Here is a 21,145-nt window from a genome sequence, read left to right as displayed (position 1 = left end):
TGAAATCGGTGGTTGAGACAGAGACAGGCTGAAGCTCAATTTGCAGCAACCCTAACCTAACCGACAAATTATACTATTAACTTTTCGGGGGTTATACGGCCTGGCATTTTGAAGTTTGATTTATCATCCAAATCTACTGTCTCATAACGAAAATAGGATCAATGACGGTTTAGGCGTGCTGAATTGTATTTTTCTTGTATCCTAAATCTTGCCTAGAAAATAAGTATAGGAACACTGCCTAAATTGACGCAAAACATTTCTTTAAACAAATTTTCCAACAGTAGAAAAAGTTCGATCAATGCATAGTATCAGAGCACAAGTAAAACGAATAAATGCTTGCTTTCACTTACAGATGATTAAAAATGGATCGAAAATCGAAGAAGAAAACGAACCAAGAAAACTACGAAAATGGTGCTGGCATCTCCTTTTCCAAATTCCTCACAACCAGGAAGTAATCTTCCGCAGCAATGCGATCCAAGCAGGAACCAAACCATGGTTTAAGACGTAGACTGTAAACCTCGAAGAAAGTGAAACAAACCGAAGTGTTTTTCGTCTGCTTCCGCGCGCTTGCAGCCGTCTGCCCTTAGAAAACGCAACCCGAGACGACATAATCTAATTTACTCTTCTTGCGGAAGGCAACCCGCCCGCGAAAGGAGTAGCAGTATAAATAGTCTATGTATGACATGGTTGGAATCGAGTCGCCCTCGAGATTCGGTAGAGAAGACCCGAAGCATCTGGACAAGTTGTCCCGTGAACCCCGTGAAGCCAAGGATTCTATCGCGTTCCAACTTAGTGCCTCAGAAAACATCCTGAAGGATAAGAAGTTATCTCAGTTTTATTCGTAAAAAGTGAGAATACAGTGAAAGATGTTGGGAGAACCGTCAGCACCGATGGCTTTTTCGTGGAGTGCTGCTTCGGCGGCGGCGATCAGCAACTTGACCGTGGTCGATAGGGTTCCAGCGGAGATGTTACACTTGGTCGATGCCCACTGGTATCAATTTCCACCGTTGAATCCGCTGTGGTACTCAATCCTTGGGTTTGCCATTTTTGTGCTTGCATGTGTTTCGATTTGCGGTAACGGAATGGTTATGTACATCTTTATAACCACCAAATCGCTACGCAGTCCGTCGAACATGTTCGTGATCAACTTGGCATTCTCCGATTTCCTGATGATGTTCACAATGGCGCCACCGATGGTGATCAACTCCTATAACGAAACCTGGAGCTTTGGACCAATGGCTTGTCAGGTCTACGCATTGCTGGGATCATTGTTCGGTTGTGTCTCAATCTGGAGTATGACCATGATTGCCTACGATCGTTACGTCGTGATCGTGAAAGGTCTCTCAGCTAAACCAATGACTTTCAACGGATCGCTCGTGAAGATTATGCTCGTGTGGCTCAACTCGCTCTTCTGGACTTTGGCTCCTATGTTCGGTTGGAGCCGATACGTACCAGAGGGCAACATGACCGCCTGTGGAACGGATTATCTTTCCCAAGATATGGTCAGCGTTTCCTACATCATCGCGTATTCATTCTTTGTGTACTGGCTCCCACTGTTGATGATCATCTACTCCTATACATTCATCCTGAAGGTAATGCTGTAGCATAAATAACAGTCCACTAGTTTGTTGATCATCGAACTTCTTTATTTATCGTTAACAGGTCGTTGCCGAGCACGAGAAGAACATGCGAGAGCAGGCTAAGAAAATGAACGTTGCCTCACTCAGATCTTCGGATGCCGCAAAGCAGAGCGCTGAAATCAAGCTGGCCAAGGTCGCCCTCGTTACTATCTCGCTGTGGTTCATGGCATGGACTCCGTATTTAGTCATCAACTATGCCGGCATCTTCCAGACCGCTCCGATCAGCCCATTGGCCACCATCTGGGGATCGCTGTTCGCGAAGGCCAATGCCGTGTACAATCCAATCATCTATGGCATCAGTCATCCGAAGTACCGTGCTGCCCTGTACAAGAGATTCCCATCGTTGTCGTGCACGCCGGAAGTCGTAGGCGATGATCAGTCGGTCGCCTCTGGAGGTACGGTTGCATCCGACACTACGAACAATGCTTAAGTCATCCTCGAATTAGTTTTCATCAGTCAAACAACAAGACTTTGCGCGTTAACCACTTGACATGTATGTTATAAGCTCATTTTTTTTTAGTTGTTAGTTTAGTGCCATGGAAGAGACCTAATGAGAGTTAATGTCTCTTGTTCCTGTTTCCTGTAACACTGACAGATGATCTCCCGGGAAAAGACTTATGCACTGAGGTAGCAGCAGGCATAGATTGTAGTAATAAACATAGATATTTACTAACAATTGCTTGTTTTGAATTGATGTTTCAATGTGTTCCTGAGGGGTGAGTTTTAACCAGAGTTTAATGATGACGCATGGTGTAACTCCCTAGTCTGAGCATAGCATTAGGCTTGTCTTTGTTTTACGCTTCTTATGCGAGGGTTATACATGAGAGCCTGTGCCTGAGAGCTTGAATTTGTGTATTGTGTGGCAACCATAAAGATTACCGAGAAAATTTCCAATCCTAAAAGTGCTCTAGACCGGACCGGGAATCGAACCCGCCACTTCCGGCTTCGTAACACCGTGCCTAAATTGACTAGGCTTTCTGAGGTTTTACTAGGTGCCGTACACAAATTACGCAACGCTTCTAGTGGGATGGTAATATTTTCAGGATGCGTGACAACTTCATATATTCCCTTGACACTGTAGTCATAATTGCCCAGGAATTCGCATGATTCCTTTGGATTTATCCTATGAATTCCTTCTTCAAATTCCTTTGAAATGCTTATGGAAATTCCCTGAAATTCTTCTAAGATTATCATTTGAATTCCATTTCCTATGAATTTTCTTCAGAACTCGTTTAGAACCCTCTTCAGGATTCTCTTAAACACTCCTCCGATTTCCATGGACTTCCCCTCAGAATACCTCTTCACGATTCCCATGTAATTCATTCTCAATTTTTTTGTATTACTGTTTCTTATTTAGTGAAAACATTCCTGGCGAAGAAAGTTAATTCTTCGGTGCACAAGTCAGTTATATTTATATGTCATGATTATCTGGAATTTTTTAAACCATCTAAATATTATTAACCCGTGTACCGAAGAATGCGATCGTGAAAATGAGCTTTATTTAAAAAGTGCTGGAAGTTAGTTTCGATTGATGCGTCATCAATAATATGAAGAACCACCTTCTAGATCAACGTGAAAAAGGAACATAACAGGCAAACTCGAACAATGACTATAAACACTTATTAATCATGGATTAGTTTGACGTGGATATGCTTTAAATCGAGGACATGGTTTACGGAAGCCGATTATAGTTTTTATTTCACCCCTTCGTATGTTCTCGCGTACACAATCACAGGCGTCACATGGTGCCTCTGAAAGAAAATAAGTATCGCTGGAACACGCACCAACCGACAGCTTAGATTCCCCACTTTCATTTTTTTTCCGCAAGGAAACGATTCTAATTGAAAGGTCCCGTTATTTATACCTTTCGAAGAGTGAGAGCACTCTCCCAAAGGCGTGCCCCTTTTTAGTAAAAATTGGATTCCCTAGCAACAAAATTAAGTAATGACACCGATAATGACCATGTATCCGAAACCTAGTCTTAATTCACCTCAAACTAAAGTACATCGAAAAGAAGATTAACAATAACATAGATGAAGAGACTAATGCAGCGGATACACTTTCATCACAATCTATGCACATGAGCTTTATTTGTATAATAAATTATGAGCAAATCCAAACACTATACAAGTGTGACCATGGATGTTCTCATAATTTATTATACAAGTAATGCTCCTGCTCATAGTTGGTCATACAAGTGTATCCGCGGCATAACTAACTCATTTTTTTTTCCTTATTTCAAGATCATCCTCGGTCTAGGTCTAGGCTTAGATAATTAAAACATAGATTTGCCACTTCGGAAAATAAACTGGCTACAAAAATGTGGCGCCTGACTGAGAAAGGCGTTCAATGGGTGAACTATTTTTTGGCAACATACGGGGGTACAAAATTGAAAACAGTCATTTTGGATGCGTTACAAAATTGAAAGATTTTGAACGATAATAACTCAACCGTCTCTCGAAAGATTTACGAGATATTGGCATCAATCGATTGGAAATATTTCTAGCAATTTGCTGAATGTTTCAAAACTATTGAAAAAAAACCAGAATGATCTGGAAACTATTGAAAAATGGTTAAAAGTAAACCATTGTCTAAAGATGGTGAAAATCGATTGATTTTTTTATATTCTTATACTTTCTCCAACCGAGACATCAAATGCGAGTATCTGACACCTCTGATATTTTCTGTTCTACTATATAAGCGTCCAACAAGGTCGCCCGTTCCATCATTGTCTATCCGATCGTCGACCCAGCAGCAGAGCAGCAGAGCAGCAGAGCAGCAGTACCAGAGCAGCGGAAGCAGAGCAACGGCAGCAGAGCCTGGGGTACTGGGGTGTGGGAACGCTGGAAGGGGAGATGCTGTCTGTCTTCGAACTACCAACATCATTCCAAAGCTCCTCCAGGGCGACAGAGTAGAGCAAACCCAACAAAACGGCCCTTTTCAGGGCCACCAAACTTTCGCAAAAGAGTTATTAAGGAATATTCCTAAAATATAATATACAAATTAAGTACAACACATAACAGACGTTATCCAACGCCAACCCTGCGGTCGTATCTAGTATATGTACAACCCTTCCAACTTTTTTTTCTCCCTGCGCATTTATAACCTTGCACGCTAAGATTAATTTACTTAGATTGCACAAAGAAATTATCTTGATTGGGTGCATAGCGAACAAATCCAAATGGTGTTTATATATGATTTATTTTTATACAAAATTGACATAAATTTTCCCGTGTTTTGGTTCGTCCAGTTTACGCCCAATTTGAGTAAACATAATCTATATACGACTTATTTAGTCATATTGTGCAGAGTAATTTGTGATTAACGTGTATATCTACATTTGCGTGGAGTACCGATTTCTATCTGGAACAGCAGTGATTCATACTAGATATCAAAATTGGGTTTCGACGGTGGGAGTTTCAAAATTGTACCAGAGCTGCTTCCAGTTCAAGTTCAAAAATGTTTCACAAGGTTCTAGTGAAAAACAGGTATTTCCCTAGCTGTTGTTTTTTTGATGAACATTTGAATGATATTTTCTTGGGTTCCAGCTCAAGAGACTTGGAGAAATGGATTAACGTCTGTGGTGTCACAAAATTCTCGAAAGAGTCGGTTATTTGCAGCGATCACTCCCAAGATGACGACTTCATTATTTCGCTTTGCAAAACTTAGGAATTAGCAATAATTGATGTCTATTAATTCTCAATAATATATTATAAACTTTTCTTATCTGTAGACTGCTACCGACAGCGGTTGCGTCTTCAAATCGGAACGTTGCGAGCCAAATTTCACGTTTAGATGGCATTAATGGCGATGGCGATGGATGCTGACTTTCAATTTAGCGAGTCTGAATCGGAATGTATAGAGATTGATGATATTCATGACAATATAGCTGCACATTATCAATATTATTGACAATATTTCTCCACCACTTAAGATTGAACACAGCTAATAAAAAGCAAAACAAAACCGATGTGACTTATAGTATAGCATTTTGTTATCTTCTAGAATGTTACTTCAATTTTTGAGTAATTTATTTGAGTGGTGAAAATTTTTGATTAAGGGGGATATACACTCAGATTAAAAGAAAATAACTTTTTTACGTCTTGTTCAAATTGATAAACATCTATGGAAACATTGTAGATAAAGTCATTTTAAGAAAATTTGTCAAGCACGACTGTTTTCTATCGCTCAAGTGGACGAAGTTATAGGGTGAAAATGAAGTACAAACGGTAGTACCAACAATCAATACGAAACTAACTGTTTTAAATTGGCTCACTACTTGACTAGCCTATTGGTCCCAAGCAAATCGATTAACGTACCCCATTCTAGTTGAAATGCTGGTACTACACTATGTTTGTTTTGATTCTCTATGAAATTTTGACTGATAAAATGAGGGGTTCGTGGATTTTCTCATGTTTCGAGGGGTGCATCGATTAGCTTGGGACCGAAGATAGTACCAGCGCTGAGCCAAAAAGTTGAGCACGTTTCTTCGGGACCTACTAGTCTTAGAGTTAACTCTATGGTAGTACCCCCTTAAAATCTGTTTTTGACCATAACTTTTTTGTTGAATTTTCCATTTTTTTTTAAATGTTCTACAAAGTTGTAACTACTTTAACCCTCCGTTACTCGCGGATAATAGGGAAAATGTAAATGGAAACCGCGAAAACTGTGACCATACTACGTGGGATATCAAGATTCTGACAAGATAGAAAGTTACTGCCTCTGACAAAGTTGTTCAGGAGATCATAACCTAGTCGTTGGCGGACACTAGTTCAGAATTTTCTCACTACGTAGCGCTAGTATACATGTGAAATTCTCGCATGTGATATATCTCGAGATCCTGACCAGATAAAAAGCTACTGCCTTTCACAAAGTTTTTCAGGAGATGAAAGCCTATTGCTTGGTGCTCAATAGTTCAGAATTTGCTCACTACGCGACGCTAGTATACACGTGAAATTCTCATATAAAATATCTCGAGTTCACAACCAGATAGAAAGGTACTGTCTTCGGCATAGTTGTTCAGGATGTCAAGGCTTTTTCGCAGGTGGACAGTAGTTCAAAGTTTTCTCACTTTGCGGCGCTACTATAGATGTGAAACTCTTGCATATAAAATATCTCTAGATTCTGACCAGATAGAAAGTAAATGTATTCGGCAAAGTTTTTCAGAAAGTCAAGATCTTTTGGTTGGGTGACAATAGTTTAGAATTTTCTCACTATGCGGTGCTAGTATATACGTGCCTTTCTCCCATATTCAATAGCTCGAGATCTTGATCAGCTAGAAAGTTGCTGTCTTCGGCAAAGTTGTTCAGAGGGTCAAGACTTTTTGGCTGGTAAACAGTAGTTAATAATTTTCTCACCACGTGGCGTTAGTATACATGTACACTTCTCGCATATGCTATATCTCGAGATCCTGATCAGATAGAAAGTTGTTCAGGAGGTCAAGGTCTTTTGGCTGGTGGACAGTAGTTCAGAATTTTCCCACTTCATGATGCTAGTATACATGTGAAATTCTCGCATATAAAATATCTTAAAAATAACTTTGTTGTAGACAGTAACTTTCTATATGATTAGGATCTCGAGATATAGCATATTCGAGAAGTGTACATCTATGCCACGTGGTGACAAAATTCTTAACTACTGTTTACCAGCCAAAAATGCTTTGACCTTCTGAACAACTTTGTCGAAGACAGTAACTTTCTATCTGGTCAGGATCTCGAGATATTTTATATGAGAATTTCACGATTATACTAGCGACGTGTAGTGATAAAATTCTGAACTACTGTCCACCAGCCAAAACTACTTGACACTCTGAACAAGTTTGCCGAAGACAGTAACAGTAACACGTAGTGAGAATTTTCTGAACTACTCCACCAACGAAAAGATCTGGACTTCCTGAAAAACTTTGCCGAAGACAGTAACTTTTTATATGATAAGGATCTAGGAATATTTTATAGAATTTTACATGTATACTAGTGCTGCGAAGTGAGAAAACGCTGAACTACTGTCCACCAACGAAAAGGCCTTGACCTTCTGAACAACTTTGTCGACGACAGTAATTTTCTATCTGGTCATGATCTCGAGATATATCACATGCGATAATTTCACATGTGTTCTAGCGCTACGTAGTGAGGAAATTCTGAACTACTCTCCACCAGCAAAAAGATTATGATCTCTAGAACAACTTTGCCGAAGACAGTAATTTTCTATCTGGTCAGGATCTCGAGATTTTCCATGCTGTAGCCAATTAAGTCAAATCCCACGTAGTACGGACACCGTTTACGCGGTTTCCATTCACATTTTCTCTATTACCCGCATTTTTGTAGGTTAACTGTGATAAAATTTTAGCTTGTTTAGTTAAAAACAAGGTTTTTAATGAATACCCGTTGGTTTCATATCGATTGGTAGCTCGGCTGCAAAATGGCAATGGAAAACTCACACTGTTGTACAAAGTACAACACGCGATTACTCGTGTTATAAAAGTTGGCGCGAGTAACGGAGGGTTAAAAATGCACATTTTTTCCTAAAGGAAGCAAATCGCTGTCTCATCGTATAGATTCGCCATTTTGACTTTGGAAGTAAGTTTCAACAAAAGCGCTGTCCAATCCATATAAAATCATTAGTTTCCACAGTGTTTGTGAGTTGAGGATTTCTGCAAAAAAAAATGTTTCACTATCGCTTTCCCTAATCAAATTGTTATGGTCATTTTGCTTAATGACGTGTTCGGGGTATCATCCAAACCATTTGTTGAGTAGTTCTATTATTTGGGTTATTGTTATTTTTTTGTATAAAAATTTCACTGTGAAAACGAATGGGGGAAAAATATCGTGACATTTTCCCCACATCATTTCGATGACATTTACCACCTCTGCCCTAGACACCATTTTGCTATCTCTACTTACATTTTTTTTCATCTCCCTGCTAAGTGGATTAATCACGAAACAGTTAAATTTAATAGAATGAGCTAATCATGACACTGTCTAAAATAAAACACACGTTTTAGCGCTTTTAAACCAATGCACAATGGAGATTCAGGTGGCCAATAATCCAAAATTGTCTCCTCGGTGGTCAGATGGGCTGACTCTGTTGGTTTCCAGCTTTCCGCCGGCAAGAGCGTGAGCTGCCATATATGTACCACCAGGCATCGCAACAATGGACAGCCCATCATGATTAAAAATCAAGCAATATCGACCAAAAACACCGTGAGGGTCTTGGGAGTGCTCCTCGATCGGAATTTATACTTTGAGCCGCACTTCCAACAAGTAAAGGAGGACTGTCGCAGTCGGTCCAACCTAATTAAGACCATCTCCCGCCTCCACCGATCCAACAATCGCGAAATCCGCTTCCGCGTTGCTCGAGCCATCATCGACAGTCGCCTACTGTACGGTGTGGAGATTACATGCCTTGCCGCCGAGAACGCCGTCCAGATACGTTCGAACAGTCTCCGGTCGGAACCTGTTGGGCGATGGATCCCCGGCAGCAGCCGCCCTCATCACCTTCCTAAAGGAGGCGAACCTTTACCACAATATCTGAGTGTTCCTTGTTTGTATTTCCGTTTTGTTGGCCCTTTTGGCAGTTTTCTACACCTTTTCATTATAAATGTACCACAGCCAAGATTGGGAATCTCCTTCTGAGAACCCAATTTTTTTTTCTTTCTCATTTTTTCAATCTTAAGAGATGAACTAGCCATATGGCTAAAAATCTCTATAATAAAGGGAAAAAAATTGATTATCTCCGATTCGTGATTTGCGTTTGACAATCGGTAGTAAACTATTCAACGGAGAAACCCCCAGAAGATCAGTTATCTAGACAGTGATTTCCCGTTTTTGGCAACATGGCTTAATCAGCTAATTTTTTCCTAAAATGTTGTGCTTTCTGGACAATTTTTCATGAAATTCTAAGTAGTGAGGATCCCCAAAGGATGGTCAAGAAATATAGAAATAGATTAAAGCCTTAAATAGATTTTCTAGCAAGCAAAGAATACAAAAATCATGTGTTGCCAAAAATGGGAAGGAACTGTACTTACCGAGATACAGGCAATAAAGTCGGACAGTTACCGATTTATGTAAAAAATCAGTAATACATTCAATCTCATGTTTTCCCTGTGTTGAATAGATCTTTTCCTGCGTTTGAATATGTTCCTGAGAGCGTATATTATTAGCTTTTGAATAATCTACTACACAAAAAAAGTTTATCGAAGTTTATATTCGGGACAACCCTAGTAAAATACCATAAACAAACGATAACTTAAATGATAGAACTATTCTACAGATGGTTTGGATGATACCCCTAACATGTCGTTAAGCTAAATATCAAAATTATTATGTTTAAACCCTTACGATTATCCTTAGGATACCTAGATTGTTGTCTAAAATCTAGCTACAACTTTAAAAACAAACATTTAAACTGCTTCTTGGCCTTTAGTAATGTACAAAAAGGCAAAATACTTGCATTATTTAACATATGGACGGAAAGCTGAATATTTGGTCTTAAATTATTTTCGAAGTATTTCTCATCCCTGGGCATTGGGGTGCTTCATTTTACAGAAAGTATTAAATTTCATATAGGACACCCTCCAGTTCGATTCATAACCCCAAAAATAATTAAGATGGATGAAGGTCTAGAGGTCGCGCAAAATGGACCACCCTAGTGCACATCGGCCCTAGTGGTCGGAGCCTTAATCTTTTGACAGCAGTTTGTTTATTATACTTTGACGATTTACTGGTAAAGATTTCTTCAATTCAGATGCTATAGTAATTTTAATACTTTTACTAACTAGGAACCAGATCAAGAGGGATTCTTCTGGTGATCCTGCAGCATAATTTTTTTTTTTTTTTCATGTTCCATGGTCTATAACTTTGAAACGTGTTGATCAAATTTCATGAAATTTTCACCACTTGCTAGTCAAATTGTAATAAAAGAAATGTAGCCAACAATATCTGGGGCCTCCCTTAGCTCAGTCGGTAAAGGCGGAGTTACAAAGCAAGACCATGCTGGAGGTGGCTGGATTCAATTCCCGGTCCGGTCTAGGAATTTTTCGGGTTGGAAAATTTTTCGACTTCCCTGGGCATAGAAGTATGATTGGACTTGCCACACAATCATACCAATGCAAAAATGGTAGAGGCATCGAAAGCTCTCAATTAATAACTGTGGAAGTGCATCTAGAACACTAAGTTGAGAGCACGCAATAAGCTAATATGCGATATGCAATAAGCTTGAAATGTGAAGAAGAAGAAGAAGAAGAAGAAGAAGCCAACAATATCTGGCTCCGACTACTTAGTATTTTTTTTTTTTAATAAGGACATTTTACATCCCGCGATGCACTTAGTACTGGAATTTATACTAGAATGGAGTACGTTAATCGATTTGCTTGGGACCAATAGGCTAGTCAAGTAGTGAGTCAATTTAAAATCGTTAGTTTCTTATTGATTGTTGCTATTAATATCAATGAGCTTACCGAGGTGAAGCAATCGGTTAAGTTGTGTGAGTGAAACCCCTGTCCGATACAACCAGTTAGTGACGTCACTAATTGCGTTTACGTTGATTTTTTGGTTTACTAATACAACAATATTTCACGATCTGCTTCACCTCTCTCTGCACCTCATTGTATTAATATAGCGACTATATTTTGCACTACACTGCTGTAGTGAAAGTAAAATTCAAAACGATACAAATGTCCTGCGCCCCAACGCTCAACCAGCTGTTTGACATATTTATCAAGAATTCCACTTGTAGTATGCTCAAAGCTAACTACATCCTTGGAATAGCACAGACAAACATACATAACTCTCGTAGGTTGTTCATCGAATAAGTATTTAACGGTCAACTTAAATGTTTCTTAGTTGGTAGTACCGCCACCTGTAGTAAATTGTCTTGCGTTTGACGTTTACACTCTATCGCCATCTGTTGATCGTACTGCCCGTCACAGTTAGCTCAACAGATGCGCCGATGCACTATGGGCAAAAATGGGTCCAAAATTACCCAAAATTCAATATCTCAACAGCACGCTGAATTCCGGCCATGAAAAACAACTTTTCCGAAGGGAAATCGTCCGGGGAATCGATTGCACGTGGTTTCATAGACCGGAGAGCCTTGAAGGTATGTGTTTTGCACCATTTCGTCCCATTTTCCCCTACTTTTTGGAGGAAATGTTTTTTCACAGCTCTGTTTTTCGTAAAACATAAGCACTTTATGCATGGTTTTAGAATACTAGGTCTTTAAACAACAGTTCATGAGATATTAGGGGAATACGGGGTACACTTTATAGGGGAGTAAGGGATAAAAGTGAACCCTCGCTAAATTTATTTTTATTCATAAAAATGTTAAACGATGCGATTGTTTGAATGACCCAAAGGTTGCCTGCAATAATAAGTTTTTTTTTCGAAATTTTAAGGTTAATTGGGGTTAAATAAGTTTTAATTTACTGCTATCTGTTTTAAAAGAGTTTTCACTTTTTTTTGTCTGTATACAGCAAAACGATATAGTGGTTCTCAGATTTTTTTTTTTAAAGTGGTAGTTTTGTTCCTTATCGCAATATATTAGACCCGTATTATTTATTTTGTCATTAGGGTGACTATTTATATATTAGAACATTAAAAAAAACGATTCTTTTCAAAAATTTATAACTTTTGAAATGTTTGGCCGATGACGGAACTCAAAATACCAAATGAAAGTTAAAGGGTGATACGGTCAAAATTTGGTCAAGGGAAAACGCGTGTAAATCGGTGAAATCGTTTATTTAAAAAATCAAATTAAATTTCTTTTTCAAGTTCAATTAGTATAAAATTCAGGAAAAATATTCAGTTAGGCTTCCGCTTTTCCAAATCCGAATTGCCGGGCCTTACGCTTGATCCCTGCCATCAGATTTTGTACAGCCACCTTGTCCACCTTCTTCGCCGCAGAAAGCCAGTTTGCCTTGAACTGCTGCTCGTTCGTGGCAGTTTTTTTGGTCTTCTTTAGGTTCCGCTTGACAATAGCCCAGTATTTCTCAATTGGGCGGAGCTCTGGCGTGTTGGGAGGGTTCTTGTCCTTGGGAACCACCAGCACGTTGTTGGCGGCGTACCACTCCATGGCCTTTTTACCGTAATGGCAAGATGCCAAATCCGGCCAAAACAGTACGGAACAACCGTGTTTCTTCAGGAAAGGCAGCAGACGTTTATTCAAACACTCTTTCACGTAAATTTCTTGGTTGACAGTCCCGAAAGCTATGAAAATGCTACTTTTCAAGCCACAGGTACAGATGGCTTGCCAAACCAGATATTTCTTTGCGAACTTTGACAGTTTCATGAGCTTGAAAACATCTGCTACCTTTCCCCTTCCTTTTGCCATATAAAACTCCTGTCCCGGAAGCTGCTTGTAGTCGGCTTTGACGTAGGTTTCGTCGTCCATTACCACGCAGTCAAACTTCGTGAGCATCGTCGTGTACAGCCTCCGGGATCGCGCTTTGGCCGTCGTATTTTGTTTATCATCGCGATTTGGAGTCACTACCTTCTTGTAAGTCGATAGTCCGGCTCGTTTTTTGGCTCGATGCACGGTTGTAGACGATACACCCAGCTTATTTGCGGCATCTCGGAGAGAGAGGTAAGGGTTTCGCTTGAAACTACCGGCAACTCTCTTTGTCGTCTCAGCGGCTTCCGGTTTTCGATTTCCCCCCGATCCAGACTTCCTGGCTGTCGACAAACGTTCCCCAAATACTTTAATTACATTTGTAACGGTTGATTTGGCAACTTTTAGCGATTTTGCCAACTTTGCGTGCGAGTAGCTCGGATTTTCGCGATGCGCGAGCAAAATTTTGATACGCTGCTCTTCTTGCTTGGACGGCATTTTGACAACTGAAGAGTGAATTCCAAAATCAAAATAGGAGCAACATTCTACACACACACACCTTCAAAATGAGGGGTGTTCAGGTTTTTTAAATGCAAAATTAAAAGAAATACGTCAAGTTGATATTGACCAAATTTTGACCGTATCACCCTTTAATAAAAAGTATTTTTCAGAAAAAAAAATTATGATATTAAATAAAAATAAATTTAGCGAGGGTTCACTTTTACCCCTTACTCCCCTATAAAGTGTACCCCGTATTCCCCTAATATCTCATGGACTGTTGTTTAAAGACATAGTATTCTAAAACCATGCATAAAGTGCTTATGTTTTACGAAAAATAGAGCTGTGAAAAAACATTTCCTCCAAAAAGTAGGGGAAAATGGGACAAAATGGTCCAAAACACATACCTTCAAGGTCGATTGAGCCTGTACAAATAAAGTAATTAATAAAAAAAAAAAAACATACCTTCAAGGCTCTCCGGTCTATGAGACCACGTGCAATCGATTCCCCGGATGATTTCCCTTCGGAAAAGTTGTTTTTCATGACCGGAATTCAGCGTGCTGTTGAGATATTGAACTTTGGGTAATTTTGGACCCATTTTTGCCCATAGTTCGATGTTTGGTAGTGTAGTAATCATACGCAAATGGTCCGACAGATATAGGTACTTAAAACCAAAATTGTAGTGATGATAGATGATAGTGGTTTACCACCCATTCTAAGTCCAATAGCAGTGAGCTCTCTTTTCTGTTTGTCTTGATCAAGCTTAATAACCCCTGATTGTCCTCAATATGTCGCTGTATGACGGAAGAGATGAACTAGCCTATGGCTAAAAATCTCTATAATAAAGAAAAAAAAAAAAAGCAACATGATCGCACAATTGGTCAAAAAGACGAGCCCCCTAACAGGAAGATTTCCCAATGAGTGGGGAGAAGAGCCCGCCCTTTGTCCACGAAATTTTATCAACAGGGAATTGGCATTCCCACTCTCCCCGTCCAAATCCCTTCAATCGGGTGCCCTGTTGGACCGTCCCTTCCCTTTCGTATATGTATTCAAATGTTTATGTTATGTAAATGTTATATATAATGAATCATCACTTATGCGAGTCGATTGTTATGATTATTGTCAAAAATGCTTACATTTCGATGAAGATGATGCTACCTATTTTACCTTTTATGTGATACTTATCATCACAGAATCCAACTTTGAATCGTAGGCCAGGTTCATTAACAATACACTTATTCCGAGAAATGTCTCATGGTACCACTCATCCTGTATAGTCATCTTCTTCTTCTTCAGGTTCGCTCACCACCCAGAATGAACGCTCGGTGCGGTTTGTACACGGCGAATGAGAACGACCCAAATTTGAGTTTAGTTCACTCATAATCGCCAAAAGTGCAGGAACTCAGCGATGGGTAAATTTGCCTCATGTTTTCCCAGGTTTTTCCAGGGAAAAATTCCCGAATTTGAGAAAAGTAAAGATTAGGTTCACTCAGTCTATTCGTACTACTCCGAGACTGAATAAAATTTTCGTCAATTTCCTCATTTTCCGGCAGATTTTTTAGGTTTTCCACAGGAAACCATGAGACAAATTTTACTCATCGCTGAGTTCCTGCACTTTTGGCGATTATGAACGAACTAAGCTCAAATTTGGGTCGTTCTCATTCGCCGTGTAACAAGCTTGGGAAAATTCATTCACTCGCGCGAGCACCACAGAATCAAAATAGCCATCCTCACCTACAAACAGATTGCCGAACGAGTGTAAATTCTTCCTTGGTTGACTCTGCAGCTCGACTCAGAACTGACAGCAGTAGAAGGAAAGAAAGATAAACTGAAAGGCAGCCGACATTTTTTCTGTACCGAGGGAGAACCAGATTGAATGCTCAAGATCCGAATGCTAACGATTTAAATAGCCGAGTCATATTGTTTTTGGCTCACTGATTTAAATCAGTTGAATTGGCCACAGCAGTTTTACGGTATTTGCTTGACGCTTATGTTTATGTGTCACAGTATAACCGTTTTCTCCATATTAACAGTCAGTGTTGGCATAATCAGAAATCAATTGATATTTTTCCGCTCTTATGGGCTCGCAATATCACGCGTGATATTGGAACAAAATATCATGCTTGATATTGATTTTACAAGCTCCTTTGATATTGCGAGACTAGTCACAATGTGCAAACATCAAGCTGAGAGTTGACTCGACACAAAAATGATTCTATTGCACATCGTTTTCTTAGAAAGAGAAAGCATAGTTTGCTATCTGTTTTAATCTTTACCGATAGCAGACGCGAAGGGACTGCTGCTGCAAGCCGTCGTAATGGAAGTTTCGGTTGCATTCGGGTGTAAAACAAAAATCATTTAACTCAATCACACCACAGTTTGGTGAGATTTGAAGTTGGTAAGTTTTGTTAGCTTGATATTCCGAGCTGCGATATCACAGCTTGCAAAATCAACCGCAGTTGTTTGCTTGTTGATTTTTGTCTACGAAAATCAAGCGTGATCTTGGGCGTTGGTGAGATTTGATTTTTTTATATTTTCCCAACACTGTATAACAGCAATTTAAATGTGTCAATGTATGTTTAAAGCTAGAAAATAAAAAGTGATTCTTTCTGCAAAATTCTCATTCAGCTCACTCGGCAGAATGCAATCATAAAAAGCTCAGCATGGCAAAAATAATAAAAGAGAAATCTTCCACACTACTACACTCAGAATCATTCATGTTACGCTCAGCTGTCTGTTTTGGTCAATTCTGCAATGCGAATACGAACGAAATCAGTGCGGCTCGCACAAGTTGCTGTTCGTTTCTGATGTTGTATGCGTTTGAGTAAGTAGTAAATGCGAAATTAATCGATTTTTCCCATGCTTGGTTAGTAATATCAAATAGTAGTACATGCAAACGAAAAAGAAATACAACCAGGATTAGTTTTTTAAAGTATTAGTTTCATCTGAATACCCAACTAATCATATCGTATCTCAGTGACATTGACTCACTGTGAACCTACATTTAAAGTTATTTTGTAATTATATGGTTACTTTGACTCAAATGAAATGTTGTGCAAGTACCACAAGTTCAACAACGCCCAGCTATGGACAGCTCAATGCTTATCCATTTTACTCTTTGAATCAGCGAACACCAACATGATTATCTGCTAGGAAACACCAAAGAATATATAGAGGTAAAGCTCAAAAATATAGTTGTAACTGATAGGGGAAATGGCTCTAATGTTGGCCTATGGACCTAAGATTGGGCCCATCGCTAAAAATCTGCTATTTATCAATTTTATCTAGATGAGCGCGTCATTGGGACGGTCATTATCTTTATTTTTGGTCGCTATTGAAAATTTAATCGATTGCTGAATTTTCGTATGGGCCCAAATTAGGGGCATTTTGGCCGACATTACATCCATTTCCCCTAGTACTTTGCGGTAATGTGGGCCATCTGAATGGTTCATCGGTCCCTCAAGCTGAAGCGATACATTCCTCAATGTTTCAACTTTATTCTAAGGTAAACTTAATATTATCACCCATATGCCCGTACACACCCGAAACCCATTCCCCCACAAAATCGAATAAAAAGGTTAATGTATGGTAAACACGCCCGAACATTAACGAGAATATGGGTATACATCTTCACTATCGCAACTACGTTTTTTTAAGATTTATTATAGCGATTTTTAAAGTATCGCAACTACGGGTAATCATCGAAAGTCCTTGCATTTAACTCAGGCACTTTTGAGCCAACTGCAATCACCCTCTCATACTCGAAATGTGCCACGACCAACCTGGCACAACGATGCCCTATACGCTCTTTGATCAAAGCGCAGGGCTTAATACCAAAATTGTAGTAATCTAGAACCTGTTACATTTTATTCGTACATTACTACATTACTCGTACATTTATAACAATAGGTCTTATGTGCAATGCATTGGTCACCTCAATAATCAGAGAACCGGTTATAAAAATATTGCTTTAAGCTTTCGCAATTTGCTGGACATTCAGCTAACAATTTCACAAATCTTCAAACTTTAGAAATTGACTAATCGTAAGTCAGCAAAATGAAGAATAATTACTATGCAATCGTCAAATCAACAAATGCTATAATATTTCTTTACCGAACATCAAAACTGCGAAAGTGTGTATGCAAAAACAAAAGGTTAAATAATCACCGTCAAACATGCCACCGATTCCAAACAATATGATCGAAAAAAAAAAACAAAATTGGCGATAGAAAACAGGAACAGCATAATCATGACATTCTTCGTTTTCACTAGTAGAGGTATCTGGTTCGATCCGGTGTAAGATTACGCCCGTCATCACCCGAAAACCGGTTCTGTTTTCTGGATGCCCGGTGATCATCTTACGTCATTAGAACTTCAAATAAATAACCAGAACCATTCTACCACCTCAGAAGAATGCATGTTAGTTTCGTCAGAGAATTTTGCGTAGAGCTTATCAATAGACCTAATCCAAATTGATTGGTGAAACAAATGCTAGCGGCGGTAGTACCTACATGTATTCGTACAAATGCTCTCACGTGGTGAGTCCGCACATGTCTATTTACATGCAGTTATGTTTCTGAGAGGATTAACGTATGAAATTATGAACAAAAATATATCCATCCTGAATCGTTCCCTAATCGAATTACGACATTTTTCGGAGAGCTGGTTCAAGTATAAAAGACTTACATATCGTCAAGTTCCTTCGAGTTGTTCCTTGGTACAACATCAAACCATTGCTCTTTTGAGTAGATTTAGTGTCGCTAAAATCTATCACATCAGTTCGAAGTAGTTCGCCCTAAATAAGCGATTTTCTTCGGCTTCATTCAAGTTCAAGTGTGCTTATTGTTAGTGTGTCAATCGTGCTTCAAGGAAGAGAGTTGTCACCATGGCTGCATTCGCGGAACCTCATTTCCAGGCTTGGGTCCAAAGCGCGGTCGCCAATCTGACCGTGGTGGATAAAGTCCCAGCGGATATGCTGCACCTAGTAGATGCCCACTGGTATCAGTTCCCACCGTTAAACCCGCTATGGCACTCGATTCTCGGAATCGCCATCTTTATACTGTGCTTCATTTCCTTAGCCGGAAATGGTTGCGTAGTCTACGTCTTCACCTGCACCAGGACACTCCGAACCCCCTCCAACCTGCTAGTGGTCAATCTGGCCTTCTCGGATTTCCTGATGATGTTTACGATGGGACCGCCAATGGTGTTCAACTGTTACAACGAAACCTGGTTTCTGGGACCGTTCGCTTGCGAATTGTATGGCATGTTCGGATCATTGTTCGGTTGTGTCTCAATCTGGAGCATGACACTGATTGCCTTCGATCGTTACAATGTTATCGTCAAGGGTCTCTCGGCTAAGCCGTTGACCAACAATGGAGCTCTGCTGCAGATCCTCTTCGTGTGGGCATCTTCCCTTGCCTGGACACTCGCTCCATTATTCGGATGGAACCGATATGTCCCAGAAGGTAACATGACCGCTTGTGGAACTGATTATCTCACCGACACCTTGCTCAGCCGCTCATACATTCTGGTGTACTCGATTTTCTGTTACTTTGCACCATTGCTGTTGATCATCTACTCGTACATCTTTATCATCAAGGTAAATATTTCCCGTTATGGTTAACGTAATAAACTCTAATCAACGTCCCGTTTACCTTTCCGCATAAACAGGCCGTTTCTGCTCACGAGAAAAACATGCGCGAACAAGCCAAGAAGATGAACGTTGCCTCACTTCGATCACAGGAGAATCAGAGTACCAGCACTGAAATGAAGCTGGCCAAGGTAGCCCTGGTCACCATCTCACTGTGGTTCATGGCATGGACTCCGTATCTGATCATCAACTACACCGGTATCTTCAAGACTGCCCCAATCACCCCACTGGCCACCATCTGGGGATCGTTGTTTGCCAAGGCTAACGCCGTCTACAACCCGATTGTATACGGCATTAGTCATCCGAAATACCGTGCGGCTCTGTACCAGAAGTTCCCAGGACTGTCCTGTACAGATTCCACCGACGACAGCAAATCAGTGAATTCTGGCACTACGACCATGATCACAGAAGAAAAGCCATCAGCCTAAATTGCCATCAGCATATTCCTAGGTTCAGGAATTTTTAAACGAAACATTGTAAAGATCTCACTAGAGTTTCTTTCGTTAGGTTTTAGTTTATATTATTTAATAAATAAAGCAAGATCTCTTTTAAAACAAAGAGCAAAAATAAATTGAATGTTTAACATCTGACGGGTTTAAGCCAAATGCTACACAAATCACAACAACGCCTTGGAACTCACTTTCTGATACTGCTATTTATCCTTCTTTGCTAAGGGACGAGCCAGGCGTAGTGGTTAGCATCCTTGCCTTTCACAGTAAAGGTCACTAGTTCAAATCTCATTCCCGGACAAGTTACGGATGGCCTAAAATGTGATGAAGAAAATTAAAATACATCCTCGCACCTAATGGGGTCAATACACACTGGCTTTACAACCTGGTCAGGTTGGTACACGCTTGAATTGTGTGTAGGGTGGTTAAGAACTGTTAAGTATATAAAACGGACACTCTCTTTCAGCAACATCTTTTTTGTTCGTCTACTTAACTTGATGCTTTCTTGCGCAAGTATGAAGGTCTGCTTATAAGCAATATTGAAAAAATAATACACAATATATTTGAAATAGCATGCAATTTTAACGACATGTTAAATAACATGTACTCTAAAATGCAATATATTTTCTCACGACATATCATACTAGAACACCTGATTGAAGTTGGTTTTGCTTGTGAACGGACGTCAAGTTTAGCTTCCATAATTTGGTTTTTGATCCGGTTAAAATTTTCTTATTCGGCCGAGCATACGATTGCCAGTTTCAAATAGTGCGGAATTCAATCATTAGTGGAAATATGGTGAAATTATAACAGTAACTCAACGAATTCCCAAAGATATACTAAGTCTACGTCCCTGTCAATTACACGCAGCTTATGAACCGATCATCAAAACACCCACCGACCCACGATGTCCCAATTACATTTGTTACATTGCTTTAATGGGCAGTTTATTAGACGGCAGAGCCAAACCTCCAGAGCACAACAGCAAGAGATTAGAATTAGTGTTTGGTAGATCTTACACTACTGTAAGGCACCTTCGAAAAGTGAACTATCCACGTTAAAGGCCCACGCACATTAGATCCGGATCGGACGCGTTGCGGCAAAGTGACAGCTCAACGCAACGCAAACGAATCTAATATGGGTGACCTTTAAGGGTTTAATAACAAATATTATAGTATTAAGTCTGGTCAAGTAAACCTAAAGCAAGCTGACAAGGCATTTAGTATGAACATGAACTAATTCGGTTTATCTGTCTGGTAGATCTTGTATGAAGGTCCCATATGTGTTTTTGTCAGAAATTAGTTAACCATTAGAATCGATTGTAAACTACTTCAAATTTACATTGTCCACAAAAGTTCCATGTTTTGTTCAGATAATGTCGTTAAAATTACCAAAACTTGGTTGTCCCATCCATAACAGTGGATAAATATATTTTCAACAGCGTTTTTCTCGGTTTGCTTTACTCTGAGTTCCGTTTTTGCTGCGAGTAACTCAATGTACCTCAAAATTAGCGAAACAATTTTCTAGAATTTGTTCAATGCAGAGTTGTAACAGGTTGTATTGGCTATCAAAAGCACCAGCTAGCG

The 21,145-nt window shown here is 39.7% G+C and overlaps 2 protein-coding genes across 2 annotated transcripts; both read left to right on the top strand.

The window, feature by feature from the left end:
- The first annotated feature begins 688 nt into the window (after window positions 1-688).
- LOC135699747 (rhodopsin-like) lies at window positions 689-2,317 on the top strand. The gene is made up of 2 exons (XM_065220064.1): window positions 689-1,592; window positions 1,663-2,317. The coding sequence occupies exons 1-2, from the start codon at window positions 867-869 to the stop codon at window positions 2,068-2,070; spliced, it is 1,134 nt and encodes a 377-aa protein (XP_065076136.1). The 5' UTR covers window positions 689-866; the 3' UTR covers window positions 2,071-2,317.
- Window positions 2,318-18,246: 15,929 nt separating this feature from the next.
- LOC135699722 (ceropsin-like) lies at window positions 18,247-19,548 on the top strand. The gene is made up of 2 exons (XM_065220013.1): window positions 18,247-19,059; window positions 19,131-19,548. The coding sequence occupies exons 1-2, from the start codon at window positions 18,346-18,348 to the stop codon at window positions 19,536-19,538; spliced, it is 1,122 nt and encodes a 373-aa protein (XP_065076085.1). The 5' UTR covers window positions 18,247-18,345; the 3' UTR covers window positions 19,539-19,548.
- The last annotated feature ends 1,597 nt before the right edge of the window (window positions 19,549-21,145 follow it).

This window comes from Ochlerotatus camptorhynchus, unplaced genomic scaffold, assembly GCF_037179485.1.
Source record: "Ochlerotatus camptorhynchus isolate MF236.1 unplaced genomic scaffold, CSIRO-AGI_Acam_v1.1 ptg000114l, whole genome shotgun sequence".
Taxonomy (NCBI): domain Eukaryota; kingdom Metazoa; phylum Arthropoda; class Insecta; order Diptera; family Culicidae; genus Ochlerotatus; species Ochlerotatus camptorhynchus.
Note: the sequence above shows the minus strand (reverse complement) of the source record. Positions and strands in the feature narration are given on the sequence as shown.